The 25,120-nt window shown below is 43.7% G+C and overlaps 2 protein-coding genes across 3 annotated transcripts in view; one reads left to right on the top strand and one right to left on the bottom strand.

Moving 5' to 3' along the window:
* Positions 1-357: 357 nt before the first annotated feature.
* Positions 358-8,095, top strand: RFXAP (regulatory factor X associated protein). The gene is made up of 3 exons (XM_075741977.1): positions 358-964; positions 3,491-3,598; positions 6,367-8,095. The coding sequence occupies exons 1-3, from the start codon at positions 527-529 to the stop codon at positions 6,475-6,477; spliced, it is 657 nt and encodes a 218-aa protein (XP_075598092.1). The 5' UTR covers positions 358-526; the 3' UTR covers positions 6,478-8,095.
* An 861-nt stretch (positions 8,096-8,956) lies between these two features.
* The window catches only part of SMAD9 (SMAD family member 9), a 44,655-nt gene continuing 28,491 nt past the window's right edge, over positions 8,957-25,120 (bottom strand). For both annotated transcript variants that reach the window (XM_075741975.1, XM_075741976.1), the window contains exons 6-7: positions 20,968-21,224; positions 8,957-16,636 (exon numbers count right to left, since the gene is read on the bottom strand). In XM_075741975.1, coding sequence (XP_075598090.1) covers positions 16,493-16,636; positions 20,968-21,224 — 401 coding nt within the window. In that variant the 3' untranslated portion in view covers positions 8,957-16,492. The remainder of the gene's footprint in view (positions 16,637-20,967; positions 21,225-25,120) is intronic.

Below are 25,120 nucleotides of genomic sequence, written 5' to 3'. Positions count from 1 at the left end.
GGGCTGAACAGGCTGACAGAGCCAAACCACGACATGGCCACAAGGTGGTTCATCACACTTGGGAAGACATGGGGGCGTCATACCAGTGGAGCTGATGTAGCCTCAAAACAAAGTCCCAGAGACCTGCCTGACAGGCCAGGCCGCCATCAAGGCACCCCGGGCCCTTCCCCCTCCCCTCAGCACCGCCAGGCACGTGACCCCGCCTCCCACGCCTCGCACCTGGGCACGCTCAGCCCGCGCATGCGCGCTCCCTCTCTCTTGCGACCGGCAAGATGGCGCGCGCGGCCTTTCCTTCGGCCGCCCGCCAAGGCGCGTGCGCGGCCCGCGGGCGCATGCGCGATAGAGGGCGGCGGGGCGGCGTCTGCGCGCTGTGGGTGCGGCGGGGCGGACGCGGGCTGAGGTGCCGGGGGGCGCGGCGGGTTCGGGTACCGGCGCCCTGCGGGCCAGCCCCGCCGCCGCTCCCTCTTCCTCCGCCTCCTCCTCCGCCTCCTCCTCCTCGCCGCCGCCGCAGCTGGCGCTGCTCGTGATGCAGCCGTGCGGCGGCGAGGAGGTTGGGGCGGCGGCGGCGGGGGGAGTGCTGCCGCCCCCCGGTAGCGGCGGCCTCATGTTATTCTACGAGCTGGGGGGTCCCGGTGACGGCGAGGCCGAGGCGGGGGAGGAGGCCGAGGCTGTGGGCGGCGAGAGCACGGCCAGTCCGGAGGAGCTAGAGGAGGAGGAGGCGGCGACGGCGGCAGCGGCAGCGGCGGGGACTTCGAGCGGCGAAGCGGCGGCGGGCGGCGGCTGCAAGAGCTGCACCTACCAGGGCTGCAGCGAGACCACCACGCAGGTGGTGAAGCAGCGCAAGCCCTGGATGTGCAAGCGCCACCGCAACAAGATTTACAAGGACAAATACAAGCGCAAGAAGAGCGACCAGGCCCTGGGAGGCGGCGGGGCGGCCGCCGCGGGGGGCGGCCCGCGGGCTGAGGTGAGGCACCGGCGGGAGGGTGACAGTGGTGCGGGCCTCAGCTGGGGCCCTGTCGGGTGGGGAGGTCGGCGGGCAGCCCGGCAGCCGTGTAGTCCCCTCGGAGTAGGGGCTCCCTGTGGGAAACGGTTTCTGTCAGAGGAGTGGGACCTTTCTGCCCAGAGGAAGAGGAAATCTAGTACAGTCCTAGAGCTCACTCTCCCTCTGGTGCCAGAGCAAACCCCGTTTCTTTTTCTCTTCTCTGATATAAATTGTAGCAGCTTACAACTACACCAGAAGATTCCAGGGGAAAAAAAAAAATTGCTAAAAGATGCTTTGCTGTGTAGCGTGTGTTCATTTCACAGCAGAAAAGATGAAAGCATAGGTGTAAGAGAGATGTCAGTCGTGTTGCCCAGTTGGTGCTGAAATGCGGTGTTTTAAAGTAACAAAGGCCATTGCATATCAGATTATATTGTGTATAAAAATCAGTTGTGTATGTTTTTCAAGATGCTTGTTGATTTTATTATATTGAATGGCAGTTAAATATTTAGACCACTAATAGGTCATACTTACTTTTCTGAACTTATGTATGTTGTTTAGATGGGGAAATATCAGTGGGAGAACTGATGCTAATGTTCAACTTTTTAGATAGGTTTTTTTTTCCTACAGTTTGTGACTCAGCCAGGATAACACAGTTTCTGATAGTCGCTTGTACTGAGTTAGCTTTTAAGATCTTGTATTTAGATGAGCTAGAAGAAGGAAAATGGTTTTACTTTTGAAGGTGTGGGCTAGTTTGTGCTTGGAGACAAGTATAAAATAGTGGTTGCCAGAAGAAAGAAGTCTTACTTGGTGGTCCTGCTAAAAGCAATCCTTTTTTGTCAGCACGGTTGTCTTGGGAGTTGTGTGACTGGGAGCTGATCTAACTCCAAACTAACTATCAAAAACTTGCCTTTTTCTTTTTTTTCTTCATATAAACGTAACAGCAACCATACTGGGTGTCACAGCAAAGAATATTTTTTTGTGTCTAGGTGTAAAAGGTGCCATGAAGCAGGTGTGTAAAAAAAAAAAAAAAAAAAAAGGCAAGTGTACATGATGCTGCTGGGGAAAATTCTCCCAGCTTCTTTCTCTTTCAACTCAGAGGACTTGCAGAGACAGGTGTGGGTTTTCTGGTGTATTTTGTAACTGTGTGCTGTGTGTTCTGTGTACTTTTTCAGATTTCTGTTGAACCTTTGTAAACTCAGCATCCTTCTTGTTTTTGCACCTGGCTGCTGTTAACTTAATTTGCCAGTTAGTGTTTACATTAGAAGATACAGTGAACAACTAATTCTTGTTGGGTTTGTAACACTTGGTAGGCTTGCCTCTTAAGTTGTTTCCTTCCTGCAGTGAAAAGATGTAATGTGCTTGTTTCCAAGTGAAAAGTTGTGTATTTTTATCATCCTTGTTACCATTCTGTGAACCTGCTGTAGTTCCAGTAGCTACTTCTCTTTTAGATGAGAGAACAGAAAATGCATACAGTATTCAAGATGTAGGTCAATTGTAGATTTTTATACTGGCAGGATTTCCCCTCTTCTCTGTCCCTTTCCTAATAATTCATTGTACTCAGTTCATGATGAGTCTACACAAATGCTTGTGCTAGCTCAGAAAAGGGGAGAGTATGTGAGAAGTGTACAGTTGCTGCATTTCATCTAGTGATGGGTTAAGACTTTTTGATCTGTAATGTGAAGTAGTGATTATTGCATGTTGGAAGAGAGCAGGCTTGCTTTTCACAGTTTCTGCAAGCAAGATTGCTTTGAATGTTATGAAATTAAGGCCTGAACTTGCAGGAGAAAGCAAGATATTTAGTGCTAAACTGAGTGTGCTTTTTTGCAGTGGTGTCTGTCAAGGCCCCACAAGATACTGTCATCTTGTGGAGTCAGAGTTAGATTCCTAATAGAAGTTTCATTTTTCACTTCTGTGGACAGGATTGAAGTGAAAGATACTGGGATACTCTTGTGGTGTTGTTTTTGCTTGAACCCTTTCAGGTAAATGGAAGTGTCAGTAAGTCAGAATAAATTTACAAAGAAAAAAACATGTAGATCTTATTGTGTCTCTTGTGGTTTTGAGACGTTCATAATCGTATTCTGAAGTACGTTTTGTTTTGCTATTAAAGGTATTATTGTCATTCCTATCCAATTGCAAATGTTAAATATCATCTACTTCCACAAGTTGGAGGCTGAGCTTTTGTGAATGACTTCATTTTTAAGAAATGCAATCAAACAAATGCAAGCCATTAACTAGCCATTATAACTTGGTTAGTTTTACAATTTAGAAGACTAACTCAGCTGCATTGCTTTGCTTGTGACTGATGAAATAGTGAAAATAATGTGGAAAGAAGAGGTCCATACTTGAACAGAGATGTTTCTGTTCTGGTGCTGTTATTTTCCTCTGCAGATTGAGGCAAACATTCTTCACTTTGGGGATTTTCCTGTGGTGAAAAGTAAATATATTATTATATCAGGGTTTATAGTCTCACTTCTCTATTTTTTTTTTTTAATTTTCTTCAATGTGCAGGATAGTGTTGAAGGTTCAGTTTCTGTTACAAAACAGAGAACAGGATCCATTGGAGATCGCCCAGCAAGACCTACTCTTTTAGAACAAGTATTGAATAAAAAGAGGCTGGTAAGTTTTGTTTTCTTAGAGGCTTTGAGCTCAAGTAAACGAAGGCAGTGTAACAGTGTTTAACTGTGACCTTTGTGAAACATGAAAATCATTTTAATGATCATGTGCTACATGTGCAGATTTTCAAATTTGAGTTATGCTGCAGTGCAGATGTATGTCTCAGCGTGAAAAATACTAATGACTGAAATGATTGATCACTGCCATGTTAACTGGAGTTGACCATTTTGGTAGTACTAAATAGACGTGGTTATTTCTTTAGGGTAAATAATGCTTATACTGTAACTGAGATGGTTTTTAACTTGTTAAACCAACTTTTCTGTAAAGCTTTAGATAGAACAATGCATGGACTTTAGATCTGATGTAAGCTTTAATTACTGTAGTGTGTTTTGAAAGTTGTAGACCTATCATATCACACTTGAAATTGCCTATATATTTGTTGACAAAGCAAACAGTATGACTTGTAATATTTGTAGACTGCATGAATGGCATGTGTTACCAGTTTTGAAACACTTTTGTTGCTCCTGCAAGTATATTTAAAGAACTAAGCGCAAGGAAGGGAAATAATTCTGTACATACTGTTCCTTGGGCTTCTTCATTACAACTTTCAATGTTACTGGTTTTTACAATCTCCTTTCTCCAGAAGCTAATGTGATTGTTTGCCTGTTCTCTGTTAGCTATGCAAAGCAATTTAACAAGCCTCATTAAAGTGCTGCAGTCCTTGTTTGGAAATACGAAGTCTTTAAAAAAAATTTGTATCAGTTTTAGGTATACAGCTATATAGATTTATTTTCTTGAATTCTTTCTCAATAATAGCACCTATTTAATGATTATGTGTAAAACTCAGAAGAGTATGTGTAGCTCTTCAGTTTTACAAGAAAAAAAGTAATGAACTATGGAGTTTATTTTTCATATTCTCTGTTGTTGTTCAAGCCCTGCTTACTGAATTGTTGTCCCCTTTCCTGGCTGTTTCTATTCATGTGGGTTTTAATTACATTTTAAAGTATCTTATTAATGAAACATTTTTTCTAGAAATATAGAAACCAGAAGCTCTTTAAATAGATGTTGAGAGCTTTTGCACAGAGTTATGTTCTGGTTCCTCAAGAATTGAGGTTTCCTTGCAGTTTTCCAGTGAAGTGAGATTCATATTCTCCTTGATCTGGTTCTTTTTTGTCTCTTTTCCTCCAACTCTGTTTCTCTCAGTCAGCGTTATTTCTTCTAGAATTCCTTCTTTGTTTTGTGCATGCCTACACAACACAAGGCCTGAGGGTTACATCGTGACCCAGAAAGATCCCTCTCAGCCTGTATATCCAAGGCTGTTCCATACCTCAAGTTCCTGCACATGAAAGTTACTGCATGTCACTGGTAGTTGCCTGCAGGTTTATCACTTGGAAGTGCCAAGTCCCTTGTGCTTGCTCGTAAGTCTCTTGCACGTGGTTAATCTCTGTGAGGAGAGGCTTTTATGGTGGCCCGTGTGTGCCTGGATGTGCAGCTCGCACTGGATAAAGATGTAGAAAGCTGAGGTGAGGGGCTCAGAAGCAGCAAGTTGTCGGTGGAGAGCCTGAAGTGTCTTAATGTCATAAACCAGCAGCAGGTAAAGAACTACATACTGCAGAACTACCCTGTGCAGTGAAGTGACTTGATAAGGCTCACGTATGGTAAGGAAAAGTTGGCTGTGCATCTGCTCACTGAGTCTATTTGTTATTAGTAACTGCTTTCAGTGGCTGATTCGCTTATCTTACCTGTTCAGTGCTGCTGTAGGTGTGAGTTCTATGCAGAATGGTTGTTTTCAATTATAATCTCTGCAGAATTGCCCCAGTAGCATGAAGTTCTAGACCCTGCCCTGGAAGTTGCTGGTCCTTTTGAATGTAAATCTGGATTACAGAATTGCATGCAGTACGTCTTTGGTTGCATCAGTGAAGTGACCATGCACAATGAGCAAGCAGTCTAGGGAATTAATTCAACTGCAAAATAACCTTTTTTCCTGTGTTAATTTTTGGAAGGATCCATTCCCAATCTGATTTGCCATTTGACTTTATGAACACTTGTGCTGCCACCATGCAGGAATGAGAGTGAACAACCAGACTTGGATCACAGACTGCAACTGTTCAGGCCAGGAGCCAGATGCAAACAGTTGTAGATATTTCTGTCTTTTGGCTCATTCCTCATGGCTGGACTGCTGTTTTGAAATGTTGGGAAATTATTGAACACTCAATGAACATAGAGTCATAAGTTGGAAGGCATCCATAAGAATCATTGAGCCCAGCTCCCTGCTCCTCACAGGACTACCTAAAACTAAACCTTATGACTAAGAGCACTGTCCGGACGCTTGAACTGTGGCAGGCACCTGAGCTTTGCTGTAGAATTATAGTATTTTATTTATTTATTGTAGTATTTTTGAGCTATCTGCAGAACTTGACTCAGAGCTGAAACGCAATTGAAAAGTGTTTTCAATGTGTCAGTGACATTACCCCTTTTTGCTATCTTTGGTTTTTGTGATATTGTATATTCTTTGCATTCTGAATCTGCTTTCAGCATGTGCATTAATGCTGCTTCTGGTTACCTGCTGATGTCCTGAAATAGTTTTTAGATGGTTTTTTTGAGCACATATTGTCATTCTTCAGCATTTAATTCAACTCTCATTTATATGGGTGTACTGGTTTGGACTGAGAGACAGTTAATTTCCTTCACAGTAGCTTGTATGGGACTATGTTTATGGTAGCTGTTTAATAGATGTGAGTTCTTTAAAGTCCACGTTCTCTTTCTTGCAGTCCCTGCTCAGAAGTCCAGAAGTAGTGCAGTTTCTACAGAAACAGCAGCAACTGTTAAGTCAGCAGGCTTTGGAACAAAGACAGCAACAGTTTCAAGGAGCACCTGGGTAATCAAAACAGATTGATGACCTGCTGATGAGTCTGGTGCAGTAGGAGGAAGAGAATGTGTATTTTATATAAATACAAGGAATCTCAATGTTTAAAGGAAAACTGAAGTTGCTGCTGTTACATATTTTACTTGTTTCTCGTTTGCACTTTTGAGGTTTTGAGCTGCTTGAGTGTCCGCAAACTTGTGAGCAAATCTGGAGGAGTCTATTTTTTGATTCTTTTTAAAGCTTCATTTTAATGTTGAATTTTTTAATAGAAATTTATTAGTAATGTTTAGCTGTACACCCTTTTCCTACCAAAGTCTTCCACTAAATTAACATTTTTCTATATAGGGATTTACTGTTAAACAAGTCACTCTTTGATGACAATCATTGAAGGAAGCCAGTTACTTTCTATGGAAGTTGTGAAATAAAGTCCTGAATTTGAGCCAGTCCAGTGGCATGACCTAACTGCAATTGCTCAGGGATATGAGAAACTTATGTCCAGTCGAATCTTGCACTAAAGGCTAAAGACAACATGTCATCAAGAAGTCGATCCAGTGGTTCAGAAAAGTGCAAATCAGGTGATCCTCCTGCTATATATTCATTAACTGCAAGTTGAGTAGGCTTGAAATGCTTCATTGTCTGTGCAAAGCATGTCAAATAATTTGTGTTTTAAAAGTTCCAAAAGAGAGAACTGGCAAAATGCTTTAGAGGAGAATTAGGTGGATCGTATGCAACTGAGAGTTGGACCTTGTTTTATGGAGTTTTTTGTAAGGACCAACCTCTTAGACATGAAATATAACTTAATTACAGATGAGAGTATCACTCATTTTTAAGTGACTAAATTAAATTTTAAAGTTTTTAACTCATAATAGCAAATGTAACCAAAAACTAAAATAAAATTGTACATTTTTTCCTTTATGTAGTCTTTTTCTTCTAAAAATAGTATAATTAAAAATATTCTATTAAGACAACTGATATCTAATTGGCTTGGGTGCTGGACTTCTCAGGTTTTCAGCCAATTCTGATGGAACTTGCAACTGATTAAGAATCCAAACAGTGTCTTATGTAAGTGTTGAATCCCATATTTTTGTTTTTAAAACAGTTTTGTATTAAACCATGTTTCTGAATAGAGGTTATCTGAGTGGTGCAGGTGCTTATTACAAGTACTACTTTGCTGCTGCAGCAGTTTGATCCGCTGAATAATCTCTTCAGGAGTATTTGTTAGTCTTATGAATTTTTACAAGCCGTGCTTTGTATAGAACTTGTTCAGTAGGGATTTATTGTATTTAGCAGTGTACAAGTTGTTCTTTAAAAAAGAAATTGAAAAACTTTGTATCAGCAGTAATGGACCAATAAGTGTTTGAGTAAAATCTGTTTTTCTGTAAAAAAAAAAAAACCCAAAAAAACAAAACCAAAGCTTGTTCTTTTTGTTCTGGTAAATTTGTATGGCTTTATTTTTTTTCTGTGCTAACATGGCTAGGTCTAAGTGGTGTTAGACTTTTGTGTCCCAAGGTTCTTGTTATAAAAAGTTATTTTAGCTTTAAGGAAAACCACATTACTCTTTTCAGTGTGTCAGAATATATGTGAAAATGGAATGGGCTGAATTTGTAGAATAAAATATTTGCTTTTGTTTTAAATGGTCTGCTTTTGAAAGTATTTAGGTGAACTGATCAGATTAAACTTTTTTAAAAACCAACCCACACAGCAGAAAAGGGGCATGGGGAGTGTTGAAGACAGCACTGAAGGAGTTGGTTACATCAGAACAAATGCAACTTGCTTAAGATGTGCACAGAGATGTTCTGCACAGTGCAGCTCAGCTGCCCTGTATTTGGGATGGTCTGTGATGTGGGTGCCTGACAGGCTGGTGTGGACATCAGGAGAGGGGCTGGTAACAGCGCTGTCCTGTTCAGGCACTGTGAACCCGGCAGTATTGGTGTGGCCCCAAGACCATTGTGTCTTCTACTCCTTTGCTTTTGTTATTGCAGAACAAAAATCTCGATTTTTAGGAAGATTAAACCCTGACTTCTGTAACAGTACATTCTTACTGTTTTTCCTTGAGCAGTTTGAGACCTGCACAGCTCGTCTGTCTTCCCACTAATGTCAGTCTGGTCCACAGCTAGGGTTCCTGTTGTGAGGCAGCATCACCGCCTGTTAACTGCCTGTTGTGTCAGGGCTGCCTCCTTCAAAAGTAAGCTGAACCATCTCAAATCTGCCACAGGACACTGAGGGATGCATACACTTTATAACATGCAGATTTTATGCCGTGTTAATTCTCAATCCATTTTATAGTGTCTAGCATCCCATATTGCTGGAAGCATTGCTTCATCCCATTACTCAGTGAAGTCACCAATTCCTCTTGCCTAAGACTGACTTGTATGAATAAATGCTTTCTAAATGTTCTGGTTCCTAAAATTGCTGGTGATCAGGCTGGGACCTACAGCTTTCCAAGGCTAATCTCTTTCAGAGAGAAAAATAGGAGACAACAAGGGAATGAGCTCTTAAATCAGAAATATCTTTATTAACAGTAAAACACAAGACGTGAATAATCCCTTTTACAATAGAATAATTCCAGCCAAAGAAAACTGAGTGTGTTTAAAAAGTGTATTGTTCAAACATCAGACTAAATATGTTGACTTCAGAATGCCTCAAATCAAATGCAGCAGGAAGAATACTTGTGAAAATGTCCACTTGATTAGCAATTCTTTCCTGATAGGACAGGGTATGGGATAGAGTACTTGGGGGACTGATCAGAGGACTCTGAGCTACCCTGATCTCTCAGGCTGTTGAAACTAAGTTTGTCTGAGATTTTTTTCATTCTCAGGAGTCCATGTAGCGTTCTTCATATGGCGATCTACACTGTTTTACAGAATGTTGCTAACCACGAATACTTTCATCTGCATGGTGCAGACGTTTTGCCTGGATTCTCATCGAAAAGAGAGGGCAGGATTGTTCATAGGCAGAAGTGACACTGTTGAATATGCATGAGTCGTGGTTCATTTTCTGCACAAGACTGATAGCTTGCACTTAACACAGAAAACCCACACCACCTGCAAATCCACCAAATTTGGCCCCTTGACTGCATAGAACTTTGCAACCTTATGGCTTCATCGATCCACACTAAAAGGCCTGTTTCTTCTTGTCTCACTTCTCAGCCCAATTTGTATCACAGAGGCGATACTGAAATGAGGGATTAAATTGCTAACACTGAATTATCTGCAGAAAGTATGCTGTGGTACATTTAATTTGTACTTAGTATTATAAATAATTAAAAACTCCAATTTCTGAAGAAAATTGATCTGCATGTGCATTATCTCTGCTAATCAGTGTGTTTGTTCCCTTGCTCTCTTGTTTGCAAAGCATCTGATGGACGTAACTGTGAATTAAGAAGATGTAACACACACTTTACCATCAAAAAACCCACTTTGAAACATGATGTGCTCACTACTGTGAAAGTGCAAGGGGTCAGACTTTACCAAGTGTTTTCTAGCTTTTCTTTGCTGATGAGGTCTGTATTTAAAATTATTAACTGGTTGGTCTGTTTCTTTCTATGCTATTCATATGCAGTATTATTCAAATACTAACATGGAATATAAAATAGCAGCATCCATGGATAATAAAAACACTATGACTGAAGATGTAAAAACTGTTCACAATTAGCTGGAAATGTTCACACTGGCTATAATGGAAGAGTAGCTGACTCTGGAGGACATAGTGGATATGTCTACCTTGCATAAGAGACATGGCCGGCAAATTATTATCTGTACAGGCGCCAAGTTTGAAAGCATGGCCCAGGTTCAAGTGCACGTGTCCTCTTGATAGGACTCACACGCCTCACCTCCCCAGCAGGGAAGTGCAGCATCAATGTGGCGATATAATGTAAGGCACGCCCGGGCAAGCTGTTTGGAAAGCCCTGGGATGAAAAGGTAACAGGATCCTGGCGGCTCCTGGCCACTCGGGAGCTTCCTACAAGTAGATGATCAGTACAAACCAAAGGCTGTGTTTTGTGCTGGTACTCAACATGCAGAAGTGTCTGTCTGCACTAGAGACACAAAGTGGTTTCTCTCTGCTAAACAAAGACTAAATGCCCACGCAGGCTTTCTGCACCTTGCAGAAAGGTATCCCAGAGCTGCCGTTGGGAAGAAGCCCTGTCTCAGTGACTGCAATGAAGCCTCAGGTTGAGAAGCTTTTAAAGTCTTGTATAATCTCTCTCCTCACTGCAAGATGGGACCAACTCTATCAGGCTCTTTCTTGATGGTGACCTGACCTCTTAGTCACTCTCTGGGAAACACACTTGGTCATTCTTGGTTCCTGTTATAAATATGATTTCACAGTCAGGAGTCCCTGCGGAGGCTCCTGCTGATTCCATCTTCCATTGGGCACTGCAATTTCCCACCTATGCATGAGGTGAGCTGCTTCATTGCAGTTCCCAGGTAGACACTCTATATAATCCGTGTCTTTCGGTCGTGCAGTTTCTGTTCAGGCTGCAGTTTTCTTTGAGCAACACACACTGGATATGCTCATAGTGTCCTTGAATGGTTGCCCCAAAGCTGACCTCCTCATTAGTCCTGCAGCGAGGCAGAGGGTAATCTTGCAAGTGCAGTTCCCAGATGCAACCAGAGCCTACTCCTTGGATCCCATGGGACATCATTATTTGCCCCAACATATCTAATGGCTTAAGGAGGCTGGCAGACTTGGCCAGGCTGTGTGTATAGGAAGCACCAGATGAAGTGGTACTCCAGCTGCTCCTAAAACAGGTCCTGATGATTAGTTTAGATGTGAATGTAAAAAGCTCTATAGTGAGCACAATGGCTGCCCAAGCACATATTGCCTTGGTACCTCCAGCAATGACCACTGAGCAGAGCCGGTCATACGCTCCATCCTCCCCAGTGCTTTTATCCTCTCAAGTGCATCTCTGGCTACTGAAACCAACCATGAGCTGTTAAGTCCTCTATAAAAATGTTCTCAGCCCCATCAGCAGGGTTTCCACTCACCCAGAAACGCTTGGGTTCAGCTGTTCAAGTAACAGTCTGCTCTCCAGGCTTCTTCAGAGCAAGAAGCTCTCCCTTTTGGCTTGGAGAGCACGTTACATTTGGTACATTTCTCATTATATAAATCTATATGCTGGGCAGCATTTCTCAACGTTGAAAAAAATGGTATTTGTCTACCCTATGAATCATTGATCTTTCTTTATTGTTTTTGGTGTTACTAAGTTAGGTTATGGGGAGCTGGGGGGAGAGGTGAATAGTACAGACGATGTTTCTTTCCTGTGCTGAGCACCATGTAGTGCTCAAGTATTACTGAACACTACAGCTGCACCAGAGAAGTCTCTAAAGAGTCAAAAAAACTGGCCATATACTTGAGACCACTTCAAAATTATTAAATTTGATCAAGCTTCTTTATAAATCATTTCCATCCAGCCAAGAAGCAAACAGTCTCTGCCCAAGCTGCCTCTGTAAATCCAGCTGTTTGGCAGCTCCTCAGTCACTGGTGAGACTTTCTGATTCACAGACGTTATAGGCAAAGGTGAGTGTTGTAAACCAGGAAGAACAAGGGCAGATTAGGTGAAGTTATAATCACAAATGCCTGATTTTCTCTATTTTGGGAGTTGTGAGGTGGAGATGATGTTTACAGTGAGAGACATTTGCAGTGTTGATTTTATGCTGAGGAAACATTAATACCTCGTAACTCTCCTGCATGGAACTCATGCAGAAATAGCTGAGGATAAACATGCTTCACCCTGAAACTGTCTCCACTAACAGAGAGCTCCTGCCTGTGGCGACCAGTTATCATTCAATCTCTGCACATACCCACAGAATAACATAAATTGGAAGGGATCTCTGCAGGGCATTGAGTCCGATGCCCTGCTCAAGGCAGGGACCACTCGGAGAAGGCTGCTCGGGGGTGAAAGTTTTGACACAGTACCTGCTGGAGACACGGAAGGAATTTGCATGACTCCATTTGATGTTACTTGGGGCCACAGTTCCCCTTCGTGTTGCTGATACATTATCCTTCAGACTGAGTACAGCAAAACATGAAATATGAGGCGTAAAGATGTTCTTAGCATAGCCTCTGATGGGGAGGCAAAGCATATGCTGCACTTCTGAAAGCTACAGCCATTGCTGTACCGCACCTGAGGAGCTGTTATTGGAGCACCAGTGCCACTGAATGGCTCCGGGCACTCACGTGCCAGATTTCCTTCCCTCACCTCTGGATGCAAATGGCACATTAATACTGGTGCTGTTGAAGAACTGGCAGCAATTAAGCAGCCGCCTTCTCTCGGCGGCTTAACAGGAAAGCAAGTGGTCTATGTACCATGATGAATTTGCTTTATGCCACTGCCTGATCAAACTCCCATCGCTGCCTGCTGATGCGCTGTACTTCTCCACAGAAACTTTCAAGAGGCTCTAAATTGTTGATGGCTCAAAAAACATTTAAAAAAAAATCTGTCTTCGACTAAGTAGTCTCGCTGTAAGTGGTTTTAAATCTCTCAGGAAGCCTATCTCCAAAGACTCAGTATTAATGAGTGCATTTAAAGGCTTTAAATTGACTACAGGTTGATAGGTTCATGAAGACCTTTAAGCAGAAAATATCTCCTTCCAAAATGGGGAGACATTAGAGTGAGATACAAAGTTACATTGCTATAAATTATGAGAAACCTGAATTTTTAATTGATCTCAAATCATGGGCAGAGAAGCCTGTGAGAGAGACTTTCTTCAAAAAGAAAGGGAAATAAATGGTTTATTTACCTTACTTTTTATCACTGCCTCTGAGCAGGGATCATCTTCCTATTCACTTGTTTGACTCGTCCACTGTTACCACTTCTCCCTCGTTGATGTGAGCTCTCTTCTTCTCCTGGGAAGGAGCCGTCGGCTGCTGTGTGTTTGCACAGCATCTCATGCACTGGACTAAGCCACTAGAGCCTTACTGGCCATCAAAACAGGCAAGAGATCACACGGAGATACCAGCCATCCCAAATGTTAACAACTCTTGAGATGGCTGTTGGCTTTGATTGCCCAGAATCAGGCCCTTCGATCAAACTTTCAGCAAATAGTTACATTTGCTGAAATTCATCTCATCCTAATGCTGACTTCTTAAACAGGTCAGAAGAATCATCCTCCAGAAATGCCTCTTTACTTACTAGTAAGGGACTATTAAAGTGGCTACCTTTAATGAGATGCACGTGGACTGCATTGAAGCCAAACCCTATTTGTATGAGGATTACTGTAAAAGTAGACATACAGGAAAGGAAAAACTGCTCCGAATTTACCAACTTCCACCTAAACAACACAGACACTTACTGAGCTAGCATCATTAGCAGGCTGGGAAAGCCACCGCATCTTCCCTAGGGCCCACCTCACCTTCTTTTGGATACGTCAGCAGTCCACATTTGTGCTGCTGACCCTGAGTTCCCCTTATACTCATTGGAAAGACATAAGCACGCTCAGAGTGCAGCTTATTTCACCTACTTGAAATACCTGCCATATGATGAAACGAACGATGCCCCAGAAGAACCCTCTTCTCTTCACTGGCGATCCAATTTTCCTCTGCAGCATCGGCAGGAAACTGGGTTCTGGAGCTGCCCAAGAGCAGACACATCTCAGAACATCCCCCTTTGCTCTCTGTGAGGAAGATGGCCACATTGGGAATGTCTAAAAGCAACCCCTAGGCTTCTCTCAATATTAGGAGGGAAGGAGGATTCAGCCAAAAAGGCAAGGAAAAATCTAGGATAAAGGTCAGAGCTAGATCCTGGATGGGAGAGGTGATTTTCTCTGTCCTTAGCCGCTAAGAAAGCAAAGGGATGAGCAACATGAAAAGCACAGAGAAATTACTGGAGAAAAGGTGCAATGAATGTGCTAAAAACTGTGTTAGCAGTACCTCGGTACAGTGGTGCTGATGACAGAGGAAGCTGAGGAAAACGCATTTTTCCAAACTGATGTCTCTCAAGTCTGCTAAACAGTAAGTGGCATGCCTGGAATTTCTGTGTAACGTTATTACTGGATTTCATTGCTGCAGGAGACTGTAAAGCTTTTTCTATCCTACAGTGACCCTACTGACGTCAAATGGTGACAGAACAGGGTTCTTCGCATTTACAAATTTCCTATACAACTTGCTATTCCCGCTCAAACAATAATTTATCCTTCTGTGCCCTACAAATTCTGCAGGTAGCTGAAGATGCGTTGAAAGAAAGTAACCCCGCTAGTTTACCGATTCTTCTGCTCTGTTCGTAATTACCACCCCATAACAGGTATTACATAGCATCTAAAACACATGGAAAGTCTTTCCAGTGAATGTTACTTGATTTGCATACATGACGTAGCTGAAGATTTCAGGCATTCTCTTCTAATTATGCAGTAAGATGTGTAGCACCAGATATTGTGTGAGAAGAAAAGAAACATTCTGTAAAACATTTATGCTTTTTCTCAGGATACGTCTGATGTGTTCTAAGGAGGAATGAGATTGGAGAAGTTATCCTTCTTTCTGACCCTTAAAGCAAAACAATTTTCAGTGGACTGTTATGCCTGGAAAGAAATAATCCAATACCCTTTCAGCAAGGTAATGGGGACCATCAAAATGTAATGTTTCACCTGCCTCCTCAGAAAAGGTTACCAAGTGAACAGCATTTTGTAAGGCTGGCTCTGTGGATGTCAGTACGGGCAACAGGTTTCCTTGCTTACAGAAGGACCACAGACAAGGAGCTTTTAAAAAAAGGTTCTGCACGTAGATTCACTCTTCAGTTGTTCATGGCTTACACTGCCTCACCATCCTCTGCAGGTGAGGCAAAAGCACTGCAAATGATGAAGCCTGTATCTAAGATGAGGAACCATCCCTGGGGATGTACGAGGTGACTGGCAGGGAAGCCCTCGCTGTCAAACCCCAGTGTTGCAGTCGGATCCTGAGGACTGGCCCAGCACAGGGGACGGATGTGGCTGACTCCCACCTCCTTCTCCTTGCATCTTGTCAGCGTGGGGGTTCCTGTTCCCAGTACAGAGACTATCCCAGAATGAATGATAAAGTAATTATTCAGTTCGTCAATGCACACTTCATTTCCCTTTTCTGAATCACAGTTCAAGTCCCGTTTAGACGTACCCTTGATATCAGCACAGTAGTCTAACTACAGACAGTCCTAACTTTAAAACAAACTACATCAATACTGTATAATGGATAGGATTCAGTTTACATGCCGGATACATATGCAAGTATGTATGTACTTTGCAAAAAAGCACTGGAAGTTAATTAGTTTTCAAACTTATAGGCATATATTTCAAATTTCCTTTTTTCTTTTTTTTTCCCTCTTAGGAGCTTGTTGCTTTTCAGTGCAGCAGTACCGTACACTACTGGGTTAACAGTATCAGACTACTCAGATGTGTCCAGAATGCTCTGATAAGGTTCCAGCGCTGAACGCGTCCTGAGGGCTCTCTCCTCCTGCCAAATCCCAGGGGAGACAAGGGTGCCTCAGCTCCTCGGAGGATCTGTTGTCCCACCATGCTTTGCAGTAGGGAGACAGACTGGAATTGCAGTTTAGTCCTTCAGTTCACTGGATAAAAGTCATCTCTATGCATAAGTTCTGTGCACCACTTAAGGTCCTCTTTTAGACTTGAAATTAGGATGTAAGATAGATATAAACGGTGCAGAGATCTGACTTTGGTTGCCTGCAGAGGGGTGAATTTCACCTACTAGGAACAGCTACAGCCAGGTTTCTGAATCCACATGAAAGTGCTGAGAAGTCGCACCGTTTACTGGCTTGGCTGGGGAATGAAGATGCTCACAGGAAATGTTTGACACTTTTGCAGGAATTTGGCTTATTTTGTACTAGAGAACAGAGATGCTATACCTGAATTTCTAAACTTATTGTACTGGCATCAGAGTAACTAGAAACCACAAAACATAGCATGAAAAAAAAAAGGAGAGTAGACTATGTATAGATATATTTACATCTACATACATCTACATATAGAAGCTTCTGTTCACTGGAAATCCTATAAGCCACTGCCTGCAATAGCATCCATCCTAAGGGAATTCTATAGAGATGATTCTTAAGAGACTGAGGAGATGGGGTTATGAGGTGAGCCCATCTGTGTCAGCACCTTATCCAGCCATTGCAACGGTCCATGCAGATGGATCTCAATCCAGCAGGGCGTGCTTGTAACATCCTGGCGATGGTACTCTGCTCCCCAGCCCTATAAAAGTATCAAAGGACCAAAAAGTGAGGTTGTTTTTTTTTAAAAAAACACAAACATTAAATCGCAACTCCAGTGCTGACAGTCTAACACAACTACAGGTAGTCCATCACTCGAGTGTCCAAGATTTAATGCTATGTCCTAGGGATAATTTTCTCTAGAAACATTGCTCCCTTTTAAAGTCATTGTTATCACAGTGATCAGGGACTCTATACTATTAAATTAAAAATGCTCGGTCACACTTCCAGGTGTTGAGACCAACTGGCATGGAAAGGCCTGTTTCCAAGCTTGGCTGCCTGCAAACAGCCCATGGGGAATGGTCCCTGCTGTTCGCACCCCGGAGACGTGCCCAGGAAAGTCTGCCAGACTGCTGTCTGGCACAGACAAAAAGCAGGCCAGGCCTGTCATAACACTTTAACAGGAACTGGGAATGATCCTGGGCACTGCTCCGTTTATTGGTAGAGATGCATCCTACAAGTCTGAGCCTCTACAAGTTCTATCTATCTGAACCTCTGGAAACCTCCAGCAAGGTTCGTCATGTCCCCTTTACCTTAAACTTAACCTATGTATAGACATTCTCCACACGTTTTCTATCCTTGAACATGTCCTTTTTTCCCCACGGTTCCTGGCTGTCTGCTGTGGGAAGTCCTGCAGTAATTTCTCCAGCTCTTGTGGGGAGATAAGGGCTATAGAGCATCTGATGGAAGATGGGGATGAGCTGCTGGCAGGGAGAAAAGAGAACCAGAAGTCCCCGCACCTCAGGCAGGCACAGAGGATGCTTGTCAAGCAGGCAGCCTGATTTCACAGCAACGCAAGACATCTAAGCCACAGCCCAAAGTCTCACAGCTAACTGGCCGTCTCAGTGCCAGAACTGAGCCTGCATTTCCATAGGGCAACTGCAAAATGCGGTCCCGCTGCAGGATGAGGCCGCTGATCAGAGAATCTGAGCCTTACCTATCATTATGCTAGTCAGGCAGGTTGATATTCTTGTCATGAAAAAAGGACATGGAGGTATAGTAAGATTGATGCCTAAATTGTAGAGTGCTGAAAAACTCAGACAACTGAGACCTCTAGAACCTGCTTCTCCAGACAATCAGCTGCAAAACTACTATCAACACCAAAACTAGATGCCCTAAGAAGTAGTCTGGATAAAATCCATTTCTACTTAGTGAAGAAAAGGGGGAAGAAAGCAGAAGAGTAAGATATGGACCCACCAAAGCCCAGAGAGTACTTTTAAGCAGGCAGCATTTTTCTGACCCGCAGAGGATTTATCAGCCTAGAAAGGGCCTGTGTTCACAGGCACCTCAGATTTATCTTCTGGAAGCATTCACACAAAATGCAGTCTTCCAACCAGTGCAGTCAGGTTTCTGAGCTTGTGAAGTCCTACGTACTCAGCTGCAGCGAGGATACACGGCAAGCGCCAGAGGAGTCGGTGCACTTCTCCTGACTGGCAGGACAGAAAATGCAGAGGAATAGGAATTGCATGCTGCAAGCACAACCTGCCCGGTTTGGAGGAGTCTGGCAGCACGTGGCTGGCCATCTCCCTCTGCTGGCAACTCCCCCGCACTCACAGTCGCCTTCCCCAACCTCTCAGGCTGCTGGCTGGAGCTCCCGCCAGGGGAAATGCCGGGGGGTCGGACCTTCTGTGCCTCCCGTACATCACTCCTGGGCCGCAGGCTGCCTCCTTCGTCCCCGGGGCTGAAATGTACTCGGAGATGGAGCTCTCTTAACGAGGGAATGAAATGAGAACAACTTGCAAAGCTTAGTGGTTTGCAGAGTAGGAAGAGGGTACCGACACCACCACGGGGAGACCAGAAATCAGCTGAGGGGTCCTGCTGCTCCTGCCAGCCCTTCCCACTTCCTCTGGGCAACAGCTCTCTCCAGCCCAGGGTCCAGCCATGTCCCAGAGCGCTGAGCTGCCTCGTGCTGGGGAGCATGGCCAAGTCTGCTGGGTTGTCCCTGTAGCCCCAAGACCTGGGGCAATGTGGGAGGATGGGTGCTGGGTTCAGACCTTGGCTTCGAGAAACTCTCCATCTCTCCACTGTGCTTCAGCTGCCTCCTCTGTGGAGAGGGGACAATAGCCATCCTGCTTTGCTATCAGCAGTGCTCAGTGGATGGAAACTGCTGTCTGCTCTCGCTTATGACACACTCACATTTGCCTGAGGTTTAAGGTCCTCCCAGGTGCTCTGTGGGCACATGAAGCGTATCAGAGGGGACAGGACCTTCAACTGCCTCTGTCCCTTGTCCTGCCTCCAGAAGATGATGCAGTCCTGGCAAGTTTCTCATGTGTTGGTCCCTACCCATCCCTGCCTCCCAGTGGGTAGCTCAAGCACTGGCGAGGCTGGGTCTCCAGCCCTTTGCATTTGCCTGCCCAATGGGCTGTAGGTGACCAGCAGCATGTGGTCACAAATCAGGGGAGAAGCCAAAGGACTGCCCTGCACCTGGAGGCTCTTGGTGTGTGGCTCTGACAGACAACATGCTCCTCTGCGCACTGCATACCCAACACCCAGGGGCATTCCTGTCCCCAGGCTAAACACACCGAGGCTCACACCTTGGGAGAGAAATAATTTGAGACAACTGAGTACAGGAAAGGGTTTGTACAGGCCAGGGAGGAAGAACCTAAATGAGATTTGCATAGCCATTTTCCAAAGGTCATGGGAAAGGGTTCAAAAAAACTCCTTGCACTGGTCTTCTGGTGCCTGAGGCACTATAGTGGCTGCTATTGTTTCAACAAGCAAGGTGATAATATGGCAGCAGTGCTATTTAGTGTATCAACACCACGTTTCTGCTGCCATGCTGGGCATGGAGGCAGATAACACATCAAAGAGACTGCCCTTGAGTTGCTGAGATAATGAAAATATTGCGTAACTGCCTTTACAAACAACATGCCCATTCACGTCTTCCATTAAAAAAATGCTGTTTGTTGGGTTTCCTGCTTTCTTTTTTTTCCCCTAATGCTTGTGTGTGAATAAGTTGTCAGTTCCTTCCCAAGGAAAAAGCAACAGCGTGGTCACGGGCAGGGAGATTTTGGCTTGGACTCTTGGGAAAAGTTACAGGGCATTCTTAATGCTCTCAGGGAGTTAGGGAGATGGGTCCCCAAGGATGGCTGGAAAGAGTCAAAACCAGAAACCTGTGTTGGAATCAACTCATCTGCTTTGCAGAATACAGGGGAACTGGGCTCGAGCCTCAAGCAGTTTTGTAGTATCTTAGATGTGAATTCAATCAGCTTGATTCAGTCATTCAGTCATAGAACCAAATCTGCAAGTCAAAGGGACATACTCAAGCCACTTCTTCTGGTACCTAGCAGGAGCAACTTGCTTCTAATGGTGCAACTTCTCTAGTTTGCAGGCTGAACACTGCTGCCTGCTCTCCCCAGCAGCACTACAGGAAGTCAGCCTAGTGCATCTGTAAACAGTCTTGAAATACTCACCATTCTCTGGGGTTTAGATGCTACAACAGGCACCTAAGTAAATCCTAAGTGCTAAAAGGAATCAAGAGATCTCATTCTGGTGAGAAGGTCATTCAGAAGATTTAAGAAACTCCCACAAAGACTGATACATTGCACACAGAGCAGTCAGACTGCAAAGCTCAGATATGAAAGACGTGGAAACAGTAATGGCTTTGGTGGCCTCCTGTCTCTTCCAAATAACAGGGGGCAGGAAGGTCAGATGTTCTTTTGGGGTTTGTATTCTGCTTGCAAGAAGCCCTTTTGGTAGTGTGGCTGACCAGAGTGAATGTCATCAGAAATCAAGATGATCCTTTGCCAGGGATCAGACAGGTGGCAAACAACAATTCCCCAGCAAGCTCAGTGGGGGATGAAGGAGGACCTAGTGTTTCTTGACTGATAACATATATATAGCAGTCTATAGTAATGATGAGACTGTAAATTAGTCTAGAAACGTAAGGACATTCTTTTCAGGACTATGGCTCTACCAAGCTCTATTGCAAACCGGTAACAATAGGAGAGATCACAACTGCCTAAGATATGTGCTACAACATTTACATGTTGCTAAGCCCCTCTAAGTTGAGCTCTTTATGCAATCAATAGGGAAACATCACCATTCAGTCTCTGCTTTTTTCCACAAAAAGCCTATGGAATACCTAATTTTTGCAATCTAAGAAATTTCCACGTTGATCACAAAAGCTATTGATTTTAAGCACCTAGAAGTTTAATGCAATACTGGGAAACAGGCAGTCTGAATTGCTATTTGCACGTTGGGTGTCTAAATCCCCACTTGGGAAGGATTTGATAGGGTCTAGTTTTGCACCAAAGCTAGCAAGTGATGGGATTTGCCTTTTTAGAAATGCAAGAGAAAACGAAGAATCCTTACTTTAACAAAGCTCATTCGAATAGTACACATCTTGGTCAGCTCATACACCACTTCAAAACCATGATTGACTGACTGGGCAAGCAGCTGGGCGAAAAGCTGGTTGTTGAAGATCTTGAGGCTGCAGCCACTGGGGATCTTGCAGACAGTGGCTGGGTGGAAACCATGCTGATAGTTACAGTTGCGGCTTTGCACAAAAATACTGCTATCGCTGACGCATTCAGCATAAACTTCCCCACCGACGTAGTAAAGATGAACACCTTGAAAAAGAAAAAAAATAACGTGTATTATTTCTCCATTGTTCACAACCCACTTTATACCAGTATTTTTTTAAGTATTTTACTGGTGTGGGCATACAAGCCCAGGATCATTCCAGGTACTCAGTGCCTACACATTGCCTTTTCAAAGACAGTAAACTGTGTGCATATCCATCTATCTGTACAATGGACCCACCAACTTTAAGAGGAAATTGTCATAAATGCTATTTGGAAGTACTGGTCTGGGGAAAAAAGTCTTGGCATGTGTTGTTCTGCCTTGTTTCTCAGTGAAGGTTGGTTTGCTTCTTTAACTCAACAGCAAAGTACTTTATCACACACGCACATACATACACAGACACATAAATGTCAAACACATGTCAACCATGTACAAAGCATGGATCAAAACTGTCAAAGAACTGACAAATCTGTTACGCATCACACATCTAAACCTATTTTCACTGTTCAGCACATGCATGCTGACCAAGACCCACTTCATTGCATGCTATTTTTTTACTACAGGATCCTATCTCATGCAGTTCAAACACAGCATGGCATGTACTTGAAATAGCTTTTCTGTATTTTGCTTTATCCACCACATCAGAAACATGTATTTGCATTTACATGACATGACTTACTCATCAGATCCTGTTCAAAGTGACCTTTAGCAAGAAACTGACTGATTTCCTTCTGGACTTTTCAGTGCCTGAGTGACTTACCAACACTAACTCTCAAGTATTTACCATGCCTGGAGGAAATGAAGATTGAAGCATTTCCATCCATTCAAAGACTCTGATGCCCCCTGGATGTCTGCTTGCATCAAAATACACCTAAATTGGTGGGAGAATTTATCTTAGCCCAATTGAGCAACCTTAAAGTTAGGGATCTTGTGTAAGCTAATTGTGTAGATGCCTTCTCTAGTTGACAGATGATGAGAGGCACTGTGATCGGATGATTCACTCCATCCGCTACAGAGTGCAGGCTCACAGCCAGCTTTGATGGAAGTCTGTGCAGGTGCTGAAAAGGCTCTCTGGTTCCCTGCCCCTGCTGCTTCTTCCCACACCTGCTTTCTGCTGGCTGGGGACTGGGCAGCCATACAGATTGGGGAACTGAACCAGCTAATAAACTTAAAACCAAACAAAACAAAAGAAGATTTAACTGCAGTGAGATCTTCATTAGTACAAGGGTGGCAATGGGGACCCAGACTGCTTAAACATGAGCATGAAACCACACCCTGAAGGGGGCCAAGTCATCCTGTGAAGCTGCTTTAAGACATTCACCCTTCCCATGGTTAGATTAGGTGAGATGAACCCCTCCCATGGCCAAGAGAGATGGAAGAATTCAATTCTTTGTTCTCATAAAATCCACCACTTAATAAAAATAGAATCCTCCTATCTATTACGCCCAGGTGCAGCATTCAAACCCTTACATACAAATGCACATGTTCAGAGACTCTCAGTGGACTGCCCTGCAAAGCTAGTGATAACTAGGCTTTAATAATTCAGTCGTAATTAGTTTTATTCCTGTTGTCTTTCATACAAAAAAGACTGGTTACATATTCCCAGTCTCTTCATCATTTTGTGGTCATGACAGCAAGGGGCAGCAGCACATCCTTAGGACAAAGGCAGCCTCTAAACAGAAGTGGGAAAGGCTTGGGGAAAAGCAGGTTGAGTGGGAAAGGAATCTGGGAAAACTATGCTCTCCCATAGACTTCCAGAGTGACTCAGACAGGAACCTTGAAGTCTGTCTTCAAGCCATCACTTGATTTTTACCTCTATGCACCCACGAGCTTTCAAATTAAATGTGCGTGGCAGGGGTGTGTGGCTCAGAGCACACACTAGTATTGCACTGGGAACACGGGCAACATGACAGCTCCATTGGACCAGTCATCATCTCCAGTCCAATTGCACCAGACATTACGGGGTGTTGCACATTGTGACTGCTATTACTTGACCTATGTCTCCTTTCCCTTCTCTGGAAGATGGATAAAAGGGAAGGACTGAAAATACGAAGATCCTAGGTGACCTTGCTGGAGTCCATATTAGTTTCTGAAATAGATGGAGTGAGAACTGAAGGTAGGAGAGAAGAATAAGGACATAAATGTTCACCACATTTCAAGTCTTCAGATGTGGCTACTGCTGATTTAAGGTGATCACACTTCTGGGTGCAAAGGTGAAAAATTTTAGAGGCTGAATTTTCATAGCATATTCAGCAACCCAACTTCTAGAAAAAAATGAACGCTTTTAAAGGCATATCCCAAAATGGGTACTACAATAACAAAAACACCAAAGTCACTTCTGAAAGCAGAGGCTACAGTTTGCATTTTGCTTCTGGACTTTTTTAAAGCAATAAATACAGCAGTAATGAAATGTCACTGTGAATTTCCATTCTTCTGGTATTCATTTGCCAGAGACAAGCACCCTCAAGGAAGCCAAGCAGCTGAATACATATTTGTAGAAGACCAAATCAAGGGTCCATATGTTTCAGCGGGTTTGCATTGCTCTCTGCAGAAACTGGAAAGTCAGCAGTCTCCAAACATCCACATCTTTCTGACACTCTGATCAGAAGTCCTCTTTTTGTCCTTGAAGTCTTACTGCTGAAACAGGTCCAATTGCTAGTAGATGTTGCATTGTGTTCTGGATTGTTTTTAGCTTTGATGTGGTATTTCCAGGAAACCGTTTCACGCTGATACACTAGATGACAATCCAATCACATATCCTTATCCTACTGAGCTAATCTTGTTTACTCACTTTTTTTCTCCCCTGTTAACATGTTGCAATTGTATCCATCTCAGTAGCTTTCATCTGTCCAGCACGCCTTTGAACTACATGCTTTTGGAGCTGCTCTGTGCTCTTCTGCAGGCCTGTACTGGTGCCACTTCTATTCCACTTGAACATGTTTTTTTTTAAGATTTGCATAAACAGGGAAGAGCAGTAAAATTAAGGATCTCTGATATACTAAGCTCCTCTCTGGGTAACCTGCTCCCTTCCCTTGGGCAGATTCCTAGTGTAAGACTTTAAAGGACTTTTAATCAATGAAGACAGATCTTCAGATTTGAATGGATGAGGACCATTAGCATTTACATAATTTTCTTTCTGTTCTGTCTCTTCCTCTTTTTGGGCAGAAAGTCACAGGATGTAACATTCTCAGATGACAGCTTTGATTGGGATCTTTTGTCTTTCTTCTTTTAGGGCCGGGCTCAGCTTTGATCTACACCTCTCTGACAGCTTATGCTGATAGAGAAGCTTTGCTTTATTTTCTAAGTTAGAACAAGGTGTACTACTCATTTCCACCCCTCACAACAAACTAATATGACGGACACTTGTAGCATCACACTGGCTTCACACAGTGCATCCACAACACAAGGGCTTTCCCTACTGGAGAAAAGTGCAAGAGCTATGTACAACATCTCTTGCACTAGCCTTCAGGTTCACTGCTGTCTGTAAAAACTATGTCACATTTGTCTCAGAGCTTCCTTGTATTCAGTCATTCAACACTAGACTATCAAGAGCCAATTAAAATACTGCTCTAGGCCTGGGAAATGAGGTGAGGTTGACAAGATAATAGGAGTGGAACAATTAGAGTTAATTAGCCCAGTGGGAAATCCATTCCCAGGCAGCTACTGGTGAGAGGCTGGGTTGGCAAGATAATGAGTCTAGACTGGATATACCAGAACAGGCAAACCTTCGTCTGCACAGAGAAGTGGCCGGTACAGGGCTTCTGAGTCACCACCACAACCAACAGTAAGTTCTGGGAGAGTATCAGGCCTTGCACAGCCCTAGCGAGCTGGGATGGAGTGTGTGCGGCCACGCACGTCCAGGTGTGGTCTCCTTGTACTTGTCACCAGCAGCACATGATCCTGCGTGCACAGGGTATGGGTGCACCAGAAGTGGAGCACACAG

The sequence above is a fragment of the Balearica regulorum genome, chromosome 1 (genome assembly GCF_011004875.1).
Source record: "Balearica regulorum gibbericeps isolate bBalReg1 chromosome 1, bBalReg1.pri, whole genome shotgun sequence".
Taxonomy (NCBI): Eukaryota; Metazoa; Chordata; class Aves; order Gruiformes; family Gruidae; genus Balearica; species Balearica regulorum.
The sequence above is the reverse complement of the archived record's forward strand: the minus strand, read 5'-3'. Positions and strand labels throughout refer to the sequence as shown.

Bases quoted from the DNA above. Each gene is read 5' to 3' on its own strand.
- RFXAP (XM_075741977.1), top strand. From the start codon at position 527: ATGCAGCCGTGCGGCGGCGAGGAGGTTGGGGCGGCGGCGGCGGGGGGA. The intron at 965-3,490 runs GTGAGGCACCGG...TTCAATGTGCAG, and splicing joins GGGGCGGCCCGCGGGCTGAG to GATAGTGTTGAAGGTTCAGT. The intron at 3,599-6,366 runs GTAAGTTTTGTT...TCTTTCTTGCAG, and splicing joins TATTGAATAAAAAGAGGCTG to TCCCTGCTCAGAAGTCCAGA.